The sequence below is a fragment of the Myotis lucifugus genome, unplaced genomic scaffold, assembly GCF_000147115.1.
Source record: "Myotis lucifugus unplaced genomic scaffold, Myoluc2.0 scaffold_463, whole genome shotgun sequence".
In the NCBI taxonomy this organism is placed as follows: Eukaryota; Metazoa; Chordata; class Mammalia; order Chiroptera; family Vespertilionidae; genus Myotis; species Myotis lucifugus.
In genome coordinates, this window is record NW_005871511.1 from 136257 (window position 1) to 160795 (window position 24539).

The following is a 24539-nucleotide window of genomic DNA, read 5'->3' on the forward strand; positions in this document are numbered from 1 at the left end:
TATAAGTGGAAACATTTAGTAATTATCTTTTTGTGAATGGCTACTAATTTAGCCTAATGTCCTCAAGGTTCACCCATGTTGCAGCATTTAACATTGAAGAGCATGAGATTTGCAAACATCAGACCAAGGATAAGTGGTCTGTGAAACCTATAGCTCATGGCTAGGTCCAGTGATAAAAGGGTCTGTACTTATCTGTAAGACCTATGACCAGAGGAGTAAGAGGTGCTGGAACCCAGGATGAATAGACCAGGAAGGTTTAAGAACTGCAGTTGTTGAAATGAGTCAAGGTAATTTTCTGAACCAAAAATACCCTCTGTTCATGCTACTAGCTTAAAACACAGTGGTACAAAGGACAGAAATCTCAAGTCCTCCCTTTATATCCACCAGAGGGAACCTTAGGGTAAAAAATGAATCAGCTAGGTGTGGAATACCAGGTATAGATGGATGTGTTGTAGAGTTGTGCACCTGAATTCTGTGTTTTGTTAACCAGTTATCACTCCATAAACCCAATTAAAATATGAATCACTTTTAAATTTCAATTTTCACCTGAGGATATATGTATATTGATTTTAGAGAAGGGAGAAATATCAATGTGAGAGACACCAACTGGTTGCCTCCCATGTGCGCCCCAACCTGGGACCCAACACACAACCTAAGTATGTGCCCTGACAGGGAATTCTTTTGATCATTCATCCAGTAAACATTTGGAGACCCATCTGTGGGCTTGTGTCATACCAGATACTATGAATACATAGTTGAAAGGCTGTAACATACCCTTCCTTCAAGGAAGAAGTGCAGTGTCAGGGAACATTTCTGAACATTGGAAGGTGAATATGACTTCATCAGCAGGTAAGGCAGGAAAAGCATTGAGAGGGGCACCTAAGTTAAGGTAGTCTTTTAGGGCATAGCATGACTGGGTCAGGGATATACAAGTAATGTGGCCTGGCTAGTGATTGGGAAAATGGGTACCCAAGGTGCAATCCTAGTGAATCCTAGCATTGAAGGGATAAAGGGTCCATGAAAAGAAAGTCATGAATGTTAAAGCACATGGTGCAATAGAAGCCAAGAGAAAGAGATCAAGGAGATAGTAGTAAATGCTGTAAAAGTAAGGATGGAAAGGTGTCCACTGAATTGGCAGGTCGGGTGTGACCTACACCAGGCAGTTTTTGGGGATAGTGGGAATAGAAAGAAGCGAAACAAAAACCCATTTAGCATCATGTTGAAGAAATCACTATTCACTGAGCCCATGGAATAACTTACCTAGAAGAGCAAAAAGTCAAGGAAAGTTGTCTCTAATCAGAGCTATTTTAAGGAACAAGACATCTGACTCCAGTAGTTAAGACATTTATCTCTGAGGCTAACAGTTTCATTACAAAGAGTCAAGAAGCATTAAGGCCAAGCAGAGAAAAATCAAAGTGATTTAGCCTTGGATCACAGAGATGATTGCCCCATTGCCTCATGCGTCTCAATGTCCCAGTATAATGGTAGACAATAACCCATCCCTTAAAACTTAATAATCCTCTTGCTCGAAAAGTCATGACAAATATAACCTTGTAAGAATTTTTTCATGTTTTTTAAATTTTATTTTTAGAGACAGAGGGAGGAGAGAGAAACACTGAGAGAGGAACATCATCCATCGGCTGCCTCCTACACATACCTCTACTGGAGACTGAGCCTGCAACCCAGGCATGTGCCCTGGACTGGGAATCGAACCAGCAACTTTTTGGTTCCTGGGTCTATGCTCAACCACTGAGGAACACAGGCCGGGCATATATAAGAATTTTGATGGACCCTTTCCCTCCAAAGTTCTAAACAAAGTTTTTTATGGTAAATACTAGAAATTGTAGACCATTTGAAGTTTTCTACTTCAAGAAATCTTCCGGTTTAAACTTGCTGTTCTAAATAGAGACTGTTGCTTAAATCAATTTAGAACAGAACCAGGAAGAATGTTAACCCCTGCTCTATGCCTCCCCATTGCCAAATTCACAAAAATTGACTTGCAAATTGGAGTTCCTGGGGACAAAGTACAGGATTTGAATACAATCAGACAGGGAAAAACCATGAGGCTTCTTCCTGTCAAAAAAAAAATGCCCGGGTAGCATTTCTGGACAATTCAGGATGTCAAGGTGTTTCCTGCAGCAATTATAAATGTGTCCTCAGAAATCGTTTGGTAATCACTCCGAGTTGTTTTTTTTTATTTTAATCATTACAAATGAGCAAAAGAACCAGTATCACTGAAATGGAAAATAATCTATTCACATCATTATATTTATATCAATTACCAAGACATTATGCTTAAGAGCATGGACTTTTGAGTCAGATGGAACTGTGGCAATTCAAGTGTTGTATTTCTAGCTAATAGTCTTTTTGCTAATTTATTGCTAAGAGTCTTCCTCAATGAAATGACAAGCTATTTTAGACCTCACTTTTCCTATTATAGCAACTTGTGTTAAGTTTCTGCTTCAGTAACCATAATCACTAAAGAAATAAAACAATCCATCAATTAAAGGGCATCTCTTAAATGTCTAAGGCCAATGGTATCTTTTTAAAAAATATAGTACACCATAATTGATGAAGGCAAAACCAAGAACGCTCAGAATATGAAGGCAAGTAAGTATTCCAGGACTCAGAAAGGTGTATTTAAATTGTATGTTTAGCCTTGGCGGGTGTTGCTCAGTGATTAGAATGTTGACCTGAGCAGTGAAGGGTCTTGGGTTCAATTCTTATTCAAGGACACTTACCTTGGTTGCAGGTTAGATCCTGGCCCCAGTCAGGGCACAACCAATTTCCACCCCACCTCCCTTCCACTCTCTCTAAAAATCAATAGGAAAAAACAGCCTGGAGTGAGGATTAACAAAACAGATGCAAAGTTAACTCAATTTGTGTTCAAGAAAGACATCCTGCCTGGGATTTTTACAATACCTACATGATGCCACCAGAGCTGATAAGCTATTGCAGCATTCAATATGTTGTCATAAAAGTACAAAAAGAGAGATACCAGAAATTAAAAACTAAGTTCTTAAATAAATAAACATAAACAATAAACTGTATGCTTAAAGCAAAACATTTCACACGGTACTTTCATTTCACATGGCACATGATATGCTTAACTTAGATCCTATTACATTTTTCTTATCTTTATTTGCAAGATAAGTGGATAAACTTCAATTATTAATAGCCAGAACTTGTGACTCAGAAGTAGCCCTATACTGTAGTGAAATACACTTAAACTCTTCTATTTAATTATACACTCAAAGTTTCAATTAGCTAAAAACAAAACTCTCCTCATGTAGCAAATGTTGCTTTCTGGATTTCCACCCAACTATTCAATATAACCTTATTTTTGGTACCATAAATTAGAATTTACTAAAGACCAAAGCAAATGAAAAGCTTGGAAGCACACAGTGCTTAATTAAAACAGTATCCTTTCCTGGATATGAATTTTTACTCACATTTGCAAATATATTCTTCAGTAAGTTCTAAAATCTTCACTTAAAGTGAGGGTATGTGGAATTGAGATATTTATTTTCATTTTAGCACATCTAAGACAATAAAAAAACCTATTAAAAAAAACTGTTTTAAAAGGTACTAGCTGATGGTCCTCTGGCCAGATATTAATTTAGGAACCACCACCATCAACTCCAACTGGTATTCCAAAGGGAGTAGTTTAAAAAAAGAAAAGAAACATACAACTAATACAATTTCTATTACTCTTCACTTTTCTTTTTATTATTCAAAAGTCAAATGTTAATTTTTAAATCATCCATCCTCAATTTTTATTTAATGTACCGTCATTTTCCCAAGATATGAAGTTTCAGAATCTCTTTGGAATACTAATGTCACTGTTCTAGGTTTAACAAAACTGTTGAAAGTTTAAATTCCACTCTATTTCCCTGAATTCTCAAGACAGTTGCTGATGTAAATTTTAATATAAAATATTTAGTCACAAAATAGTATTGCTTTTGTATGCACATAGTTGTAAGATTACTTTGCTTTTGTCAATAAAAACTATACCATCTTTCATAAAACTCTAAACAAATTAAGGACTGTGATGTAGAACAAAAATTACACATGGTAAAACAGGTACCAGCACAACGTTAGGTTATATTACATCAAAAAAAAGTTTTAATGGTCCCAAATATATATACTCAACTAAGCATACACTCAGGGGAGCAAAAAATCAAAAACAAAATTAAACAAAAAAATTATGACACAAATGACCACATCTAGAATTCCACTCAATCTTTAATCAAGTAGGGACAAATCCCCACTTTTAAAAAATCTGCAGTTCGAAGGGCAAAGGGAACAGATAAAAAAGAGGAAATTTTATATTCGCCCCTCCCCCATAGGTTTTCCAAACCTGTTGTAGCTTGACTAAAATGTTCAGAATGTATGGTTTTAAAGGCAGGTCTCTTTATACAAAGAAACTGCTGGCATTCTTAACTAGTGAAGAATTATGGCTGAAAAGCCTATTCTTCTGAGTCTCAAACATGGTCCGACAAAGCATATTCTGATTGTAGCAACTGACCAGTCAATCCAGAGTTCCACTTACAAAACCCCTGCCCTGTTGGCTTTATGTTTCCATTTCCTTCCCTGAGAAAAGGGCAATGTGTGGTCCAAGCTGGAGAGCTCAAGGCTTACGTCTTTCCCCTAATGTGTAATATCCCCTCCTTCTGCTCCTTTGAATTGGCACTTGATGAGCAGAGGTCAAGTGTGCGAGGCTGATCTGTCAGTCATTCACAAGAGACCACTGCTTTGTTGTGAATTTTGTAGGGGATAGGGGTAGAAGAACCAGTTTTTTCAACAGGTACTGATTGTAGGCAGTTGCCGTTATTATGACTCAAACTTTGCTTTCTTTGACAATGGTAGCATGTCTTCCTTGTCTTCATCCTCGTCATCATCCTCATCATCATCAGGATAATCTACCAGACCCACGAGGCCTCCCTGTTCAAAAACAAGGATTATTTAAAGAAAACACCATTATTTTCAACATGTTTTAAGTTTGGGTAAAGGATATAGAACCCCACCCCCATCTCAATATACAACCGTGGTTATTTCTGGGTAGTGAGATTATATATAACTGAAAATTCATTATTTTTATATATTTCCTAAATTTTCCAGAGTAAAACATAAATTTAGTAGTTTATAATCCTAGTAAATCACCCAGGAGATAAAAACATTAATGACTAAATTTAAAATGTTAAGATTAACAATGCATTACAATTTTTTCAGCAAAGTTTATATAGTATATCAAAATATCTACAAAAGATTAAACAGACCACTAGAAATGAGGGCACACAAACGATCAAACATTAGGAAAGTGATTCAGCCCTGTCCCCGCCCCATCATTTCATCTGGACTTCCCAGAGGCCTGCTCACGACCAGAAACCACTGTAGTTCACTTTTATTTAGATGGAGGGTGGGTGGTGAGATTCAAACAGCTCTTGCCTGGAGCCTCTCTTCATCTCAGCATTTCTTATATTCACTTTTAGCCCGTAGGGGTCCCTGCTCACATCAGAGGAATGATCATGTGTTGATGGGCATTATATTTCTGATTTAGATCAATGAATCCCAAATGCTAGTCTGTTATGCTAATCCAGTGCAGCATAAAGCAGCCCAAAGAATTGATTTTCATTCTGAGAATCTGTCTTTCCTACATTTTTGGTGTCAAAATTTTGATCCGTTCTTTAAATGAAATGTTACGAATAGATGGTTTACTCCTTTTTATAAACCTTGCTTGGCAAAATAAAGTCAGATGTGTCTAGATATTTAGATTATCTTTTCCCTACAAAGTCTTTATCTTGGTATTAATTGGGAAATTGATAAAAAAAATAACTTAAGCCCATCTGGCCTGGCTCAGTGGTTGAGCATCGACCTATGAACGAGGAGTAATTCAGGGTTCGATTGCCGGTCAGGGCACATGCCTGGGTTGCGGGCTCAATCCCTAGTGTGGGGTGTGCAGGAGGCAGCTGATGAATGACTCTCTCTAATCATTGTTTCTCTCCCTCTCCATTCCTCTCTGAAATCAATAAAAGTATTTAAAAATTTAAAATAAAAAAATAACTTATAACTTTTAAATTCCTGTCAATGTTGTGACACATACAAATCTGAACCTGAGATTCTAAAATGCAAATAACCAAAATCAGAATATATTCAGACTCCTATATTGGTCACAAAAAATGTAAGTTCAAGTGATGATAGGAGAATGATTCTCTAGTTCACAAATTTCAATCAGTTCCAAAAGACAGCAACTGTCACAAAAATTATTGTTGAGAAAGCTTAAGTTAGATAGGCCTGGGAGTCAAAAGTGTACCTTGGTAGTAATAGCTGCCGTCTGAGACGTATTTTTAGGGACGGATCCAGGAGATCCAGGAGATCCTGGGGATCCAGGAGACCCTGGGGATCCAGGCAGGTTCGTTGCAGGTGACTGGCTGGTGAGGTTAGTCTTTGTCCCACTAGAGAGGGAAAGCTTGAAACTTGGGCTTTGCCGGCCGGAAAGATTTGTTTTCAAAAGTACCTCCTTTTCCTCGCTTTCTTTTACTAAAAATAAGAATGTTGTCAATAGTTGTCAAACATACTCATCTTTAAAAATCCCCCAAATGAGGAGACACTAGAACAGAGTTTACTCCTCTGCTAGGGAGAAACACTGAAGATCAATCTCTGAACAAAACTTACTTAGCAAAATACTAAACATCATTACTACTGAATTTTTATTACTGATAAGGAATGAAACCTTCAGTATCATATTCAGTGTTTCTACCCTTTCTGATATATTTTCTCCTTAAAGTAAAATTAAGAAAATTTAGTTTATGCTTTCACAACAGAACTATTAATTCACACTCTTATAAGCAACATCTTTAAAATTTATGTTGTCATACAAATCAGATACTAATCATACTGTCACAAAATAAGAATAAACATAAGGTGAGAAAGACTTCATTTCTCCTTGTTCATCTTTTCAACATACATTTCTTCCTTTCCATGAATTTACTTATTGGATCCATAATATCATCATCATTTTTAGCTTTGTCAGATGGAGACACTACAGCTTCTCCATCTTCCATGTCATCTTCATCTGTGTTGAACCACATCTCCTCTTCATCTTCGAGTGTTCTGGCATCTCTTCGATATCTATGATTCCTCAAAATGGACCGCATACTATGAGTAAAGAGAAGATAGAGTAAACAGACTCATAAAGACTTCACTAGATATTCTTCAAGTATTGTTCTGAATTAGATAGTCTTTTTTTAAAAAAATATATTTTATTGATTTTTTACAGAGAGGAAGAGAGAGGGATAGAGAGTTAGAAACATCCATGAGAGAGAAACATCCATCAGCTGCCTCCTGCATACACCCTACTGGGGATGTGCCTGAAACCAAGGTACATGCCCTTGACCGGAATTGAACCTGGGACTCTCCAGTCCACAGGCCGACGCTCTAGCCACTGAGCCAAACTGGTCAGGGCTGAATCAGATACAGTCTTAATAGATAAATGGGATAAAACAGATTTATACACTAAAGACTGACAAAAACAGATTTTACCCAACATGTAATTTAGAAACACACTGCCATATCTAGTATTAACTAGTGGAATCAAACTTCCTATGATCAAAATTGTACTATTACAGATCAGTTACTAAACTTAACATTAGGAATTAACAAGTCATAATTTATGGATTTTAAAATATAGCGTAAGTATGTGAATTCAGGTATTTAGAAAAATGTACAAGAGTTCTTAAAATAATTTGTAATTCAAAGCAAGTAAGAAAATATTTTGATTTGTTTGGACACATGAAGCTTCAATGCCACATAAGTGGCATTCTTTTCTTTTTCATTATCTAGCTTGATATATATATGCTTGAGGAAGAGCCCACAGATCAAATCCACCTACATCTTCAGGAAAACACTTACGCTGACCATTATACAGAACCCTACCACTTCTAGTCACTAGCTGCTGTTTCCTCCTCCCCTGCCAAGCCAAACAGCAAAACACAAGCAAAATAAGAGTCACTGCCCTACCAACTTGTCACTGAATGAACAGGTTCAAATTCGAGGTAACTTACCTGTCAAGTTTGGGATTATCTTGCCTTTCTCTTTGTTGTTCAAATCTCAATTTTAATCCTTTAAATGTCTGTACATAATCTACATCTTCCAGTGCTTTCCAGTAATTTTCAATAACATGAGCAGTCAATGATTTTATATCTTCCTATAAAAAAGAATTATAATAACAAATGAGATGAAATGCTATTTTAGAAAGATATGACTTCCTTGTCATGAACTGACAAACCCACCCAAAATAGTCTGACTTCATAAAATCATTATACTATTGTAGAGATCATCAAACAATGAAAATGGGCATACCATATTGGGTTCTTCAGTAGTCCCCAGTTTTTGGTGTACCTCAGCATTATCTGTGGGTCTTTCCAAAGTAAATGCCCAGGTACCATCTGGGCAGATTTTAAATCATACTAAAGTGTTGGAGGTGGATGGTGGTAATGGTTGCTCAACAATGTGAACGCACTTAATGCCACTGAATTATATACTTAGAAATGGTTAAAATGGCAAATTTTATATTACATATACACTTTACCATAATTTAAAAAGCATGCCACAGATAACTCTAACACACACCAATATATGAAAAGCACTAACCTAATATATTATTAAAGAACCAAGAAGAGTTTGTTATGAAATTGCTCTTTAGAAATATATGGGAGAGCCCTGGCCAGTGTGGCTCAGTTGGCTGAGCATCGTCCCATGCACCAAAAGGTTGCCAGTTCAATTCCTGGTCAGGGCACATGCCCAAGTTGCGGCCTCCGTCCCCAGTAGGGAGCATGCAGGAGGCAGCCAATCGATATTTCTCTCTCTCCCTTTCCATTCCTTTCTTGCTCTAAAATCAATAAAAACATATTAAAAATTAGACAAAAAAGTTTAGAAAAAAAATAAAAAAGATATATGTGGGAGAAAGTCAAGAAAGTTAAACAAAAACACATCCAAATTGTTATCAACTGTAATGTTACTTTCTTAAAATGATTACCCTGACAGTATTAAAGCAGTTTTCAAACTATCCTACAAAAAGGAATCATAGCTGCTGAGAGAGATTATTTTGGTTTTTATTAGTTTGAATTGACTCTCTCTCACAAGCTTTTGGTAACACATGTTTTCTTTTAAAAAATTATCTTCAAATACAATAACTCGAGCCAAAGTACCAATAATGCAGATTAAAGTTCCTCAATAATTAAAACCAAAACCTAACTAATAAAGTACAGAACCTACCACTCTAATAAATTCAAACATCTCTATTATGGCAGAGTTCATCAGATTGTAGCGGGATCCATTGTTGAGAAATGCTTTGACTACTGGTTCAAACAAAAAACTTTTCATTATGTAGCGGTTGTAAAACTCATCTTTTAATCCAATAATCTTTCTCTTAAAACGAAGAGCACCTGAAATGAAGAGGCATTATTCAAATTATATACCACACTTCCATATTTTAGACTCACAAAAAAAAAATCTGTCTAATAAACATAATTCTTCGTGCAGTGATGTTACTGCTTCCAGAAGTATGAACCTAAAGATAAGGATTACAAAAGGGTTATCAGAAAAATGTATTCTAAGAGTAGTGTGTGTCATCATAGAACACAAGTCTTAGAGAGCCAGAAAAATTCTGGAAGTTACTAATGACCAAAATGTACTTTACAGCTGACATAGGAACTAAGATAGGGCTAATGAATGAATTAACCTATCATACTACTTAAGATGAGAATCTAAATATATCCGTTTATATATACCGTCAAAACAACAGAAAAACCATTGTTTTATTAGGGCAATCCATTGGTATAATTTGACCATTACTTTTGGACACTTTATTATTTTGCATCAGAACACATGGTTGCATTGGTTTATTTGTGGACGTGCTTGGAGAAATGCTATAAACCACAAAAATCTGCATGACCCAAAATTTGCCTTCCTATATTTTAAAATAAATTTAGAGGATGTTATTTTTAAAATGTGGTCCTCTATGCTTATTGCAGCGAGTATGCTTTTTAAATTTTTTTCATAGTTTTCCTTTTTTACAATTAGGCTTTAACTTACAGATTAAAAGGTATATTTACATCTTGAGGTATGGGGAGTTAAGTCACCATTCGTCAAGATCCAAATATACGCAGACAGCTAGACTTCAACAAAGCCCTCTTTACCTAAATGGAATTATCAGTAAGTTAATGCCCCAGTTACTGTAAACAGTTCAAAAAAGCATACTCACTTCATGCAGTCACATCGTCTTCGGTTGGCAAGATTAAATATTGTGTTTGTATTTTGGTTTCTTTGGAGATCATGGAAGTGGCTCGTTAAATTGCCAATTTGTTATTAATCAAGTCCTTCATGAGCAGGTAGCCAGGCAACCATGCTGACACGGTTTCTGGGTGGGAAGGCAGAGGAGTAAAGCAGCTCAATTTTTCTTTCGTTGGCAGAAAAGAGGTGCACAAGTGAATGCCCAATCAGGTACAGTTGATTATAAACTGCCTTAACAATCCAACTTTAAGAGTGTTTCTTTCTAAAGAGACACTCTGGGCAGGGAATTTCAAAATAGTTTATATAATAGCAATTGCATTTTATTTTTTAAACTAATGACTATTTTCAAATACATAAGCATGGTGAAATAAGACATTTTATACAATAAGAGGCATCTTTCTGTGTTTTAAGTCAAACCAGAACAAGGGTTTATTTTCCCAAAACAATGGTTTTAGAGTTTGGTTTTTCTTTTATTACTAGACAAATGAACTTAGTGAGGCAGTTCCATTTGTGAGAATAAAAATCACTACTTTAGAGCTTACTACGGCCAAATTTTAAGCTTTTAGTAATTAAGGCAAGAGCTACTAAGAATTGGTACTCTAACTTTGCAGGCTTTGTGGAGACTTGTGTCCTACCATAACACACACTAGCTGAACCCTGTGGTCTGCATGCAGTTCCTAGGTAAGTGAAAAGCAGCTCCCTTCCTAGAATTCACTAAGACTAAGGGTATGCAGAGAGCACCACCATTTCCTCAAGAGCAGTTCTGTTCAGAAACTGCTGATATAGATAGCAGGTAGTTCTAAGGTCTTTTTGTTTTGCTCATTTCCATTTGCCCTCATTTATTTTTATCAAAACTTGTATTGTTTCGACTCAAACCTTTCCCCAAAAAGAACCTGCATCAAGAATATCCAACCACTATTTTTTGCTGATGGATAAAAAAATGCTTTCAAAAATTTACCAGAGTTCTGAGAAGTCAAGTTGCTCAACGGAGTTTGAGAGAAAGCTTTTGGGATATGTCAAATTGACATAACCATAGGATTTTCAATGTAAAGTGCACTCTACTTCCACTCACACCTCTAGCCTTCATTATTAACAAGCCAGGGATCTTTTGTGCTTAGTTTCAATCATCTCTAAAACAAGTAATCCATCTTTACCTTATACAACATGAGATTTCATGTAATAAGTTTGAGACTTTATGCCTCATGTGTAATTACATGATAGCTGAAAAGCACCTCGAACAAAATTACCTCATTCCTCTTATAGATTTTCATATTTTCTACAAAAATACAGACAACATAAAAATATGAGCTAGAAGGCTACAATGTAAGATCCAAGAATCCTGAAAAGGCCAAGAAATAAGACTGCTATTACTAGTGTGTGTGTGTACGTATCTCTAACCTATATTTGAAAGTATTGCTGGTCTCAGCTACAGACTTGATTAGTTGTCTTTAAATATGATGAAAGTATACTAATTAAGCAGCAGCAGATATAAACAATGAAGTTCCCCAAGTCCCCAAATTGTTTACATTTAACCATTTATATTTTGTCCTTACAAGTATGCATCTAAATTTACTTACAAAACCCTCCCTTACAAAACTATACCTAGTATTTTAATGTACTCCTTTCTCAGAAGACCAAAAATACCTTAAATCATCTCAAATTATATTTAGTTCTTCTAGAAATCCTTGATAAAAACTCCTGTACACTGCAAAGCCAGTCCTAAAGAGCTCATTACTACTGACTGGCATCTTCTTTCAGAAGCTACTTATATTCTCAGTACTGGGAAGACAGCCACACTGAGAATAATTTGAGGGTTAGGATTAATGATAACTTCATTTGGAAAATATTAATAATAAAACATAACTAAGATTTATCTGGCATGCTTGAATTTCCTAAAAGATAAACTTCCATTAATTTGTAATGATTCTCTTCAGAGTTCTCATTAAATTATGAGACATTCTCTTTGCAATACTGCAAGCCAAATGAGATGGAGAACTGAAGAGATCTTTCCTGCCACTCTCCTATGGGACTTGTATTCTACCTACCCCCGAACACTCACACACCACTTTTCCACATTTGCACATCTTAACAGCGTGTTCAAACAAGAATGTCACACTCGCCCCATGATTAATAGAAATTCAACTGAACTCTTTCAAAATTTCCCTGATCTGCCTTATTCATGTAGAATAAACCATTTCCACTAAACATCTAAACACATCACAATATAGTGCTTGTGATGATGTGTTTTGATTTTTATAGGCCATCTCCTGAGTACAGGTCAAAATCATCTTCATTTTTCTAATTCCAAATACATATCATACTTCTTCAAATCGAAGATGCCACTGATTGCAAACTCTTTATCTTTTCTACTACGAGGAAAACAAAATGAACAAACAGAACTACAGATCATGCCATTAACTGTGAAGACTTACCTTGAGAAATGATAAATGCATACAAATATATACCTTAGGGCAGCGGTTGCCAACCGTGGACCACTGGTGGTCTGCGAGGTCCGAAAGGTTGGTGACCGCTGGTTGAAGAAAACCTTTGGAGCAGCGGTCACCAACCAGTGGTCCATGTGGTCCGAAAGATTGGCGACCGCTGCCTTAGAATCAATGAAATATGGTAGTATTTATTTTTATTAAATTTATTGAAATAAACTGATTAACTTTTTTATTCAGATGTTCCATTCTGTCCCACCTGCTCACAAACTCCCTTTCCCACATTCAAACAAAACCTTCTATGGTGGACATAATTCAAAGAAGCATTCATTATAAACTCCCTCTCAACTTGGTCTTGGGGCTCACTTTTGCTGTGATAGGTATACAAGGAAAATGCACATTAATTTAAAAGCCCTTCTTTCACATGTGCTAATAAAGCTCATAAACATATGCAAAAGCAGGATAGAACCAAAATAATGAATTTATTTTTTTGCTGTCCTTAGCAGTCTAGGTTAATACCACCAATACTATTACTTCTGGCTGGAAAAACGATCACTAAAGTATTAACAAAGGTTCTGGGTAATTAGCAGAAAGTGGTTGGTACTAAATATCTGAAAACGGAAAAATATACTCTGTCCAGATGTATTCTCAGTACATACTGCAATGTCTACACAGGCCTGAAAAACTGTCAAGTGTAACAACTGTTATCCTGATAGAAAGTTAAATGAATTTTTTAGAAGGAAACCTATTTCTAATAGATAAAGGATAAAATGTTGATAAAACAAATCAACACCAGAAGCAGTCTTATATAATGTTTTTATAATTTAAGGATGTTTTTAAAAATCAAGGAAAAATATGTTAAATGATGTAAACCAAAAAGAGCAAAAACGGGTATATATATTCAGGTTCCTAATTAGTGTATGACTATGATGCCTTTAAACAATAACAACAAAACAACCAAACTTACCTATAAACACCAAAAAGCATAAGTTAGTTACCAGCAAATGTCTCTTAATGAGTCACTAGTTACCCCTAAAATTGGTCTACCAACTTAACCAAAGAAGGCTGGCTGCTATATGATCAAGAATGGATTAACCTATTTCCAATATAGAAAAAAATGTTTTTTTACTTCAATAAAGTAGGGTCTTAAGAACACAGTGAAAGTCAATTTTTGAGAACTGTGTAACCATAAACAACCTTGTTAAAAGACTATCTGTTGCTCTAAAAGAGTTGACAAACCATTCCATAAAAGTGTACACAGTACATATTCTAAGCTTTGTGAGCCACGTATGGTCATATGGTCTCTCACCTTTTTTAAACAACCCTTTAAAAACATAAAAACCATTTTTCAGTTTGCCAGTTGCACAAAAATAGACCACAGGCCAGATTTCGCCACGACTGCCACCCTGCTCTAAAATATCTGAGGTAACACAATGTCAATAAAGCTGGAGAAAAATCATTTGTGGAATTAAAAAATGAACCATCTGTAGACATCTGTGCTAGGCATTCTGTAACTTGAGAGAGACTGTGCTTTGTGAACTCAGTTCTACTAGGTATAAATTTTCCAAATTATGAAAATGTTTCTTCATGATTTCATTTGAGACTAGTCTAACAAGAAGAATGCCTAATTTGTAATTAGTAATGCAATCTAAGGTTAAAAAATAGTAACTGAGGTAAAATGATCTCAGGTGCCATCTGAATGATGGAATGTAACACTCTACGGCAATATACTTTACAGATATACTTTAACCCTTTGTTGGATAGTAAGGAGAAAGAATAAAGTCAGGACAATCAGCTGCTCAAAATGTGGCACAAATACATAATCGGTGTAGCTTAGTATTAGCTCTTCTGACCTGAAATCAGTGATCATTTCTTCTTAGGCAATGACACCTAAAAATACCAACAACATGATAGTATATAGATAAGTAATTCTACCAGAAGCAACACTTACATAATGCCAAGAAAGCATGCTTCGAGGCCATAAGCACTAGCACTCTCCGGAGGATGTCCTTATTAATTATGTAGTTCTTTATGTGGTAGGTATGATGCTCCACACAAAATGTTAACAATTCCAATACAAGTGCCAACAACTGGGCAGTCTGAAAATCATCTAAAATAAACAAAACACAATTTATATTTAATGCATAATTTTCTTTTTCTCCCCAAATATAAGAACCTAAATTCAAATCAAGTAAAATTCCTTCTATTAACCTAAGTATTTTAAAGTTAAGGAAAAGGAAACTAACATTCACTGAATGCCTACCATGTACTAAGAATGATGCTTTACATTTTTGCTTCATCTAAATAACTCTATGAGGAATTAGTTTTACAAGACCCACGCCTGAAAAGTTAGTAAAGCAGAGATGGGATACAAATGTACTACATCTGCTATATTCCAAGTGTAAGAATGCTCTACCACGTCTTAACACATCCCTCAGCATAGCAGAGGTTCTGCCAGACACATCTAGTCTTTGGTGGAATTATTCTCTCTACTCCTAAGAATGAAGTGTGTTCTGTGCCTCCTTTATTATACATAATGAATCCATACTGAATTACAATGATTGGTGTATCTTCCTCACCAGGCAGTAAGCCTCTGAAAGTATTTTACTAATTTTTTTCAATCCCCCCATTAAGCCCCTAAAGATTATAGCACATGCCTTCCATGCAATGGGTTCTCAATAAATGTTTGATGAATAAAACATGTGGGTCTGGAAAAAAGCCTCAAGCTTTACCTAACAGGAATAAGTAGGTAGGAGAAATGAGTATATCTTGTTTCCAAGACTTGATTCCAAAGTCATTAAATGTAAATTTAACATTTATTTTCTAAGTGGTGCTGTAAGTTAAAATATTCTATACTGATAATTCATATGACAAAATAATATAGTTATTCTGAAAGCTTCAATAAGGAATTTCCCAATGAAGACCCTACAACTACTTTCTAAATTAAACAGACAAGCTAAAAGCAAAAGGAATAAAATGCAGAAGTAATCAATAATCATGTTTTGATTCATCCTCAATGCAAATATAAACAGCTTAATATTGAGTACAAGCTTTGCTCTACTACACATCTGGAGTATAAATAACTTAAAATGAATTTTCTCATAGCTACTTCTATTTATTTCACCTATATAAATGCAAACTAAAAACAAATACTGCCGCCAAAACCGGTTTGGCTCAGTGGATAGAGCGTCGGCCTGCGGACTGAAAGGTCCCAGGTTCGATTCCGGTCAAGGGCATGTACCTGGGTTGCGGGCACATCCCCAGTGGGAGATGTGCAGAAGGCAGCTGATCGATCGATGGTTCTCTCTCATCGATGTTTCTAACTCTCTATCTCTCTCCCTTCCTCTCTGTAAAAAATCAATAAAATATATTAAAAACAACAACAAAAAACCAAATACTGCCAACAAAAAATTGTTTTAAAATTCTGAAGGCGCCCTGGCCAGAAAGCTAGAGTTGGTTAGAGCATTGTCACAATACATCAAGGTTGCGGATTCATCGGGGACAAAAATCAACCCATGAGGGCATACTGGTAAATAAATGGAACAATAAATCCCTCTGCGCCGTCCCATTAAAATAAAATTTAAAAATCCGAAAGCAATTCTTATTTTCTTTGATCTCTGATTATAACACTTTAGAGAAATTTTACTTTGAACACCTCTTCTGAAAATACATTAGACCTCTATGTTAACACCATTGAGTTTCAGAATTCAAGAACTACCAATCTGCATTATCTTACCTTTGCTAGGTTTGTCTTCTGTTGTATTTGCCAGTAAAGGAGCAGTGAGGACATGCATACAGTGTTTGTAGAAGAAACCCAGAAATTCAGTCTTTTCTGTTTTCTAAGGAACCAAAAACACTTCCATGAACTTTAACTGCACTGGTTACTATCAGCAATAATCATTATACTAGCATGATAAACAGAAAAACACCCGTGGCTTACATTGGAAGTAGCTAACATGTTCTCTGGGTCAACTAAAGTTCGAAGCAGGCCCATAAGTTGGACTGCTCCTCCAAGTTCAGGGTCTGTATCACAAATCATATGTTCTATAATGAGGTTGATGAGCAAAATATCCTGGTGAGAAAAATACAATAAGGATCACTTACTATGGGGGAATGGAAAAAGCAAATACTATGACATACTACAGCATTATAGCTAGCTCTAGCAATCTTGTTAACCTCAAACAAAATGAAATGATTGACTGACTTAACAGGTATATGGCAGTGTTTCCCTAAAATATGGCACAGGCACATTATACTAAATACTACCAAAATTAAAGTTTCTTTCCTTTTCTAGTATCTGTAAATCCCTCTGATTAAAGCAAAAACAAAGTTTCAATTTGGTGCTAATAATCTTTACACCTTTTGATAACAAAATATCCTTCCTGAAGAAGGCAAATGGGCCTTAGGTTCATAGCTTTAACAGTAAGAATATTTAGCTAAAATTTATAACATTGTTCTACTTTCACTGCATTTTTATGGGATTCCTTCTATTCATGGCAAATGATATCTATATCTATACTCCATTTATGGAAACGATATAAAGTTTCCACTTTAAGAAAAAAATTAGTTGGTACCTGAATGTCTGAAATCGGGGAAACAAGATTATAATATTTAAAGGAAAACACAGGAGAATAAATGTATTCTATAGACTCCAAATGTCACTATGACTGGTGTTCCTGGCACAAGGAGTAAATAAAAATTGAGAAGGATTCAATGAGAAAATCCCTGCTCTTGCCTATATATGCAATGGTAGGATAGACAAAAAGAAAATGCAGACAGTATATGGAAATGATGATTAAGACTAGGAATCAAGAGACCTACTGCATGTGAGTAAACTATATTAATGTATCTTCAACTAGTGGGTTACAGGACCAATAAGAATAGCCTTTATTTTAATGCAGATATTTTGGCTTTCAAGATAGGTCTATTTTATAAAAGAAAATGGTAATTAAAAAACAACAACCTTAAATATAGAAGTTACTAGACAGTCTACTTCATTTTGACATCACAACACATCAATTAGGATCTTTTTAAAAGTAAAAGTTTATTTTCTCTTTTTGTAAAACTATGGTAAGAGAAAAAGATCCACACAATTCCAGCCTAAGACGATGTGCCCTACTCTCATCCCACTCCTTAGGAAGTTGAGGGCATGCCCTAGCTGGTTTGGCTCAATGGATAGAGCGTTGGCCTGTGGACTGAAGGGTCCCAGGTTCGATTCCGGCCAAGGGCACATGCCTGGGTTGCGGGCTTGATCCCCAGGAGGGGGCGTGCAGGAGGCAACCAATCAATGATTCTCTCTCATCACTGATGTTTATCTCTCTCTCCCTTCCTCTCTAAAATCAATAAAATATATTAAAAAAAAAAAAGTTGAGGGCAGAAAATCTTAGTTTATTATTAAGTAAAAAATTACTTTCAAGATTTTATGGGGAAAGAAGGGTGGGGGAGAATCAGAATCACTGCTTTATCTGAAAACAGAACAGAGCACATATATTTAGGGTTGTCACGTATGCCATACACCATTTACTCTGGGAGTGCCCTTCCCATTACCAGGATATATTCTCTCACTTACTTAAAATATGTATATGTATGAACAAGACAACAGCTTGTTCCTTATGGTTAGGTAAGGGCCCCTAAATACTTTCCAAGGGACTGTGCTTCATTTCTTCATTCTTGATGATTCTGAGACTCAATCCCTAGCAAAGTCAATGTTTTCCTAGGAAAGTTATTAATTCCGCATACAGAATAACAATTTATTGATAAACGATTTAAACATTACAGAAAGTTAATCTCAGAATTAATAAATAATCTAAAAAATTTAAAAAGAAATTTAAGTTGAGCATTAACAAATAACTGCTGTAAGACACACTTTAAAACTGAGACAGTAGCCGATTTAGGGGAAGAATAAGCCAATTGATATTATGGCCACACTTTTCCCAAACATCAACTATTTAAATCTTAAATAAATACAGTTACTGTTAGTGCAAATAATATTTACCTTGTTGGTTATTTTTTGCTCTGTTAACTTCTTACTTACATCATCATTCTGTTGTGCCTCCTGCATGACAAACTCTCGTACCATGGATGGATTATATTCAACCAAGTATGAGAATATATCAGTAGCAGCACTTCGCACCTGTGTATCATCCATGCCCTGCAGATAAAAAGAACTTATTTCTCCTATATTATAAAAACATGGAACTTTTGTATGGCTACATAAATTCAAAACCTAACAAATTATAAGAAAACACTGCAATAAAAAAAAGAGGTAAAGGAAATTCTGCTGCATGTAAAAACCCTTTTCCATGGATAAAGTTATACTTTTTTTATTCCTGTTTACTTTTCTACTTTAACATGTCATCTAATAAGCTGCAAAGTTAACACATTATTATTAAAAACTAGTAAAAATTCGTGCAAGAGTAGGCCTTTTTTCCCCCAGCTGCCAGCACTGTCTTTCCTCCAGCACCCGGGACCCAGGCTTCCCTCCTCCAGCCGCTGCAGGCACCCTTTCTTCCTCTGGCCGCCGCAGGCACCTTGGACCCAGGCTGCTTCCCTCCTCCGGCTGCCCATGGGCACCCAAGACCCGGGCTGGCTTCCCTCCCGCCCTGGCTTCGACAGGAAGGACATCCGGAAGATGTCCAGTCTAATGAGCATATTACCCTTTTGTTATTATAGATACTAGAGGCCTGGTGCACAGCATTCGTGCACTGGGAAGGGAGGGGGTCCCTCAGCCCAGCCTGCGCCCTTGCAGTCGGGAGCCCTCATGGGAATGTCCGCCAAGAGGTCCTTAGCGCTGCAGCGGAGGTGAGAGAGCCTCCCGCCACTGCTGCCCAGTGTCACCAGCTGTGAGCCCAGCTTCTGGCTGAGTGCACTGACCACCAGGGGGCAGCTCCTGTATTGAGCGCCTGCCTGCTCATGGTCAGTGCGCACCACAGCAACAGGTCATTCCGCTGTTCAGTAGATTTGCATATTAGGGTTTTATTATATAGGATGGAAAATTCTTAAGGATTCTTTCAGCACTATGTAAGAACTCTAACACTGGAATTTTAGAGGTCCGCAGTCTCTAGGCATGGCCGGCGACCAAAGCGCAAGCATCTGTCGTGGAAGGGCAGGTCCCAGCTGACCTCTGGGCCCTGGGCAGCACCTGGGTCCCCACGCGCCCTCCTCGGCCTAAGTCACAGTGCCCAAGTCCCCACGCGGAGATGCGGTGAGTGCAGCTGGATGCTGTGAGCCAGGGCACAGCGTGGGCCTCTGGGCCACCCAGTGGTGCTGCACAGAAGCCGTCTGGCCTTGCAGACCAGCTCCTGCACGAACCCATGGGGAGCTTGACCGGCCCCTGTGGTCCCGGCAGCTACGGCCTGGCTCACCCGGAAGAGGCCGCATGAGTGCAGGGTGGGCTCCTCACGGGCAACCAGCACCTGAGAACCTGCTGTCAGAGCCATGTTCCGTGCCACACCCTGGTGGTTAGCGCACTTCATAGTGAGTGGTCAAACGACCACCCGAGGGGACAATGTGCATATTAGGCTTTTATTATATAGGATACTGAGTAATACACAGCTAATATTAAATATTGGCTATAATTAAATACTTGCATGTTACATATGTTACCTTTGTGGATTAAAAACATAGTAGTAATTAAATATAAGGAGAAACAGACTTACAAGGATGACTTCTAAAGCTGGTAGTATGCCCATGTTTGACAAAGTCTTGAAAAAAGCATCTCTGTTTTGAGGTTGTAGCGTTTGGGAAAACGCACAAAATTCTTTTAAAAAGTTAACCTGAAATTAGGAAAAAGGATCAGTGAATATAAAAAAATCAGTTGTTTTAGTTTCGCGTCCTCTATAATATCAAAGTTCTTACCAATTCCTGTCTTTTTTCCTCATCTGTTGCTTCATCTGTTAGTTGTGCAAACAAATCTGTCAGAAATTTTTCATCTTCCTGTGAAATCAAAGGATAAATTATGCTACTTAATGGTAAGAGTATAATAAAAAATTTCAAGATGCTATAACAAAAGATACAAATTGTAATAACTGCAAAAAGGGAAGAAGGTATTGGTGATGCTATTTTTTTTTAAGAGATAAAGAAAAACCAAACTATTAAAGGATAAATTGGAGATTTATACAGAAAGATTGTTCTTTATATTTTGGCAGCACTCTATTTCCTAAGTCTATTTAAGGGCCACATTTTAAATATTTTACTTTTCAGGCCATATGGTCTCTGCCACAACAACTCAACTCTGTTGTTACAGGCCAGATGGTCTCTGTCACAACTACTCAACTCTGTTGTCATAGTACGCAGCCATACAGTATGTGAATGAGTGTGCTGTGTTCAAATAAAACTTTATTTACAAAAGCAGGTATGGGTCATATTTATAGACCCTGGTTTTCATAAGGTTTCGTAATTTTAACTTTAGAAATTAAGGTTCTACAACCTCTCAAATAAAGATTAAAATGAAAATAAAGCTTCCTTGATGTTTAAAGACACAGAAATGACTCAATTTTTTAAAAAGCTACATTCAGAGCTTTTAAAGAAACATTATTTGAAGATAGCCATATACACAATTTAATATGCATTAAATTTTTAAAAGGATTCAAAATACATTCTCATAGGGTAAGAACTTGGAAAGAACCTCAGGTATTATCTTGCCTCCTTATTTTATAATTGAGAGAGATTGAGAAATTTACCCAAAGCCCAATCACAATAGGTAGTAGTAGAGCCTTCTTGATTGCCCATTTAATTTTTTTCCATCACTATTTTAAAGATTTTTGTTTTATTTTAATTCCATACTACCTCAGGCTAGAAGTAAATTCAACATTACTTTAGCCCTACAGACATGCCTAAGTCTAAATATATATATACATACCTACATATATATGTATGTACACATATAATATCCCACTAGATTATAACCTCCATATTCCCTGTTCTAGGTGCTCAAGAAACATTTTATGATACTGAAGTAGTTTGGTTACTCCCGCCTTTACTTTTTCTAAAATGTACAAATAGGCCATACCTAAAATAGCATCCAATTTCAAGATGTATCCAAGATATAATGTGTTCCACCAAAAGGAAATCAAATAATTAAAAAAAGATTCTCTGAACTGCTACATTTGGGGTACAGAAGTAGAAAGAATAAGAACATTTAATAGCATTATGTAGAGTAGTCAATGGTAAGAGATATGATTATGTACTTAAGGTGGGTAAAAACCTGCTTTAAATTATACCTCCATCACTCCTTGTCAAAAATGTGTAAAATTCTCTTCTTCAAAGAAGCACTCACAAGCTGCAATTATTACTTAATAAGTAAAACTGGCATTTTACAGGTATAAAGACCAAGAAAACACAGAAGTGACAAATCACTGCATACCAAGATGAGAACTATGTGGAGCTAAAGAAAAAGACCCATAGCACTCAGAACTACCCAAGGAAACAAGGAATCAAAACTGGACCAGAACACAGGCTCTACTAGGAAGCTAGCAAAAACTAGTTTCATATCAAAGAACACATGGAAATTGGTACCAAAAGCCTTCTTCCTCCTCCACTGTCAATTATAATACACTGTATAGAAGATTACTAGTATACTTACCGGACTGTATTGCCTATATTATTTGTGTCCGTTTGAAATGAATGGAAAACATGTCAAATTAGTCAACATGAACTGGATTTACTACTAGTTCCAGAAAAGTAGGTTTTGGTAAAATTACTTCTATTTGAAGCCCCTTTTTTTAAAGGGTGACAAAGGCCAAAGACACTGGAAATACAGCAATTGTCTAAAAAGATACACTTGTGAAAATTAAATTTGCTGCCTTATTTATAACATGTGCTGCCAAGTAGCTTTTACTGATATTTATTTGCCTCCTTTTTTTATTTAACAAATTCAGGTTTCAAATAATTATTTTGTTTGTAGATCTCAGGTAAGGCTTTATAGTATGTCTTTCAAGTCATATCACCTATCTGTTATTCTTATAATATCATGGGCATCAAAGAAACAAAAAACGGGAAGTATGCAACTCACAAACCTTTCCACCATGCAGACTTCTATTTCAGTTAGAGTAGACTAATTCACATGCTATGGGATATGATATTGAGAGGTTTTTTGGTTTCAGGAGTGTTAACAAATGCAGACTACTGGCCAGCTCAGAGATTTTCAATCGTATTTTGTGTAGAATCCAGAAAATTGCAGCCTATGCCATTCTGATACAAGCACCCTAAAACACCAGACCTGACACTCGGCATACTGTTAAAAGAAAACTTAGTTATTTAAAAGGATCACAAAATTATTTCTGCTGAAGACAATTAAAAGTTTAAATGTTATTGATCCAACGGGTATTGTTTTAAGTAGGAAAAAAAATGATCAAACTCACCTGCAACATACCAACAATCTCTACCTTATTGAAAAAGATGAAGGAGTGAAGTGTTGATAACATATTTTCTTCAAAGACTGAAGGGGTAGGTAGAACCATATCTTGTATATACTGGACTCTGTATGTCTGATGAATTTTTTGTTTCAGCTCAGGATCTGATATGGGAATTACTTCTTTAAACTTGGCTGTTTTTGTTAGAAACTCCCTGTGTTTTCGTGGTTGTGATAAAGCAGGATCATATTCTAAGCATCCAATAACATCCATTATACATTCCTCAGAGAACATAACTTCGAAAAGAGCAGTTCGATTCAAGAGGAAGATGCCTTTGATAATTTCATACAAGTGGTGCAGTCCTTCAATATTTTCCAAATCCTCACATACATGAAAAAGCTCTAAGAGCTTTTTAATATAACCCTCATTTTCCAGTGCTAGTGCAAGTTTTTCACGACGCAGGGGGGAAGGTAAAGATGATGCCACAAGTTCTGCAATTTCCTCAAGACGACTTAATTCACAAGATGGCAATTCTAAACCTGGCGATGACATATCATCAAAACGCTCCTCTTCAGATTCATCTACAAGGTCCTGAGTGATGTCCACTGAAGGGTCCTTTCCTTGAACCTATTAAATCAGATTTATGATAGCTGACAAGATAATCAAGCAAATTAAAATGATATTCTTACATAAATACAAGAGATGTTCTAAGAAAACTATAATAAGCTCAGTCAGTGTGGCCCACTGGTTGAGTATCAACCCATGAATCAGGAGGTCACCGGTTCGAGTCCCGGTCAGGACACATGCCTGGGTTGTGAGCTTGATTCCTGAGGGGAGGGGGGGAGGGGGGGTTGGGCGGCTGTGTGTGCAGGAGGCAGCCGATCAACATCTCTCTTTCATCAACGTTTCTCTCTCTCTCCCCTCCTCTCTCTAAAATCAATAAAAACATTAAAAAAACTGTAATGATAATTTTCAAGTTTGACTCCAACTGCCTACTTTCCTAAGTTACATTTCTACATTTTAAGATATGGAATGAGATTCCTCATAAGTGCAAGGTTTACCAGTAACAGAAACATTCTAGGATATGCTAACCTACCTGTGAACAGAGTGCTCTGTAGACCCTACCTTCAGACCCTCAATGTAGAGGCCTGATATTGAAACATCCACTCACATCTTATATCCATGGCCCTCTTTTCCAACAGACCAGGGCAAGTCTCAGGAACATTCATAGCACTGTACTTCCAGGCTAGTCATCAAACTCCTCAAAGTTAAGCTTTGAGTTAAATTCAAACAAATATCATAATGCTGAAACCATAGACAATATATATAACTGTAAGCAACAAAGAAAATACTTAATGTCAATTATAGAAATCAAGGGCCAAAGGGCATATACAAAATGGCTTTGAACCAAAGTGGGTCACTGATTTGCTGTACACACTGGTTGGTAGGTCCA

The 24539-nt window shown here is 36.5% G+C and overlaps 1 protein-coding gene across 8 annotated transcripts in view; it reads right to left on the reverse strand.

Moving 5' to 3' along the window:
* PPP4R3A (protein phosphatase 4 regulatory subunit 3A) overlaps nt 1-24539 on the reverse strand; it is a 43329-nt gene that overhangs the window by 2365 nt on the left and 16425 nt on the right. For 3 of the 8 annotated variants that reach the window (XR_001345470.2, XM_014445540.2, XM_023744419.1), the window contains exons 4-14: nt 23096-23713; nt 20592-20669; nt 20393-20509; nt 18730-18885; nt 16675-16806; nt 16471-16573; nt 14686-14844; nt 9277-9446; nt 8064-8206; nt 6968-7158; nt 6314-6540 (exon numbers count right to left, since the gene is read on the reverse strand). Coding sequence is in view for 6 of the 8 variants with exons in the window: in XM_014445540.2 (XP_014301026.1) it covers nt 6314-6540; nt 6968-7158; nt 8064-8206; nt 9277-9446; nt 14686-14844; nt 16471-16573; nt 16675-16806; nt 18730-18885; nt 20393-20509; nt 20592-20669; nt 23096-23713 (2094 nt within the window). In the remaining 2 variants the exon portion in view is untranslated. Of the gene's footprint in view, nt 1-4102; nt 4945-6313; nt 6541-6967; nt 7159-8063; nt 8207-9276; nt 9447-14685; nt 14845-16470; nt 16574-16674; nt 16807-18729; nt 18886-20392; nt 20510-20591; nt 20670-23095; nt 23737-24539 lie in introns of those variants that run through there. The other 5 variants (XR_002826352.1, XM_006103088.3, XM_006103087.3 and 2 more) reach the window with 5 other exon arrangements.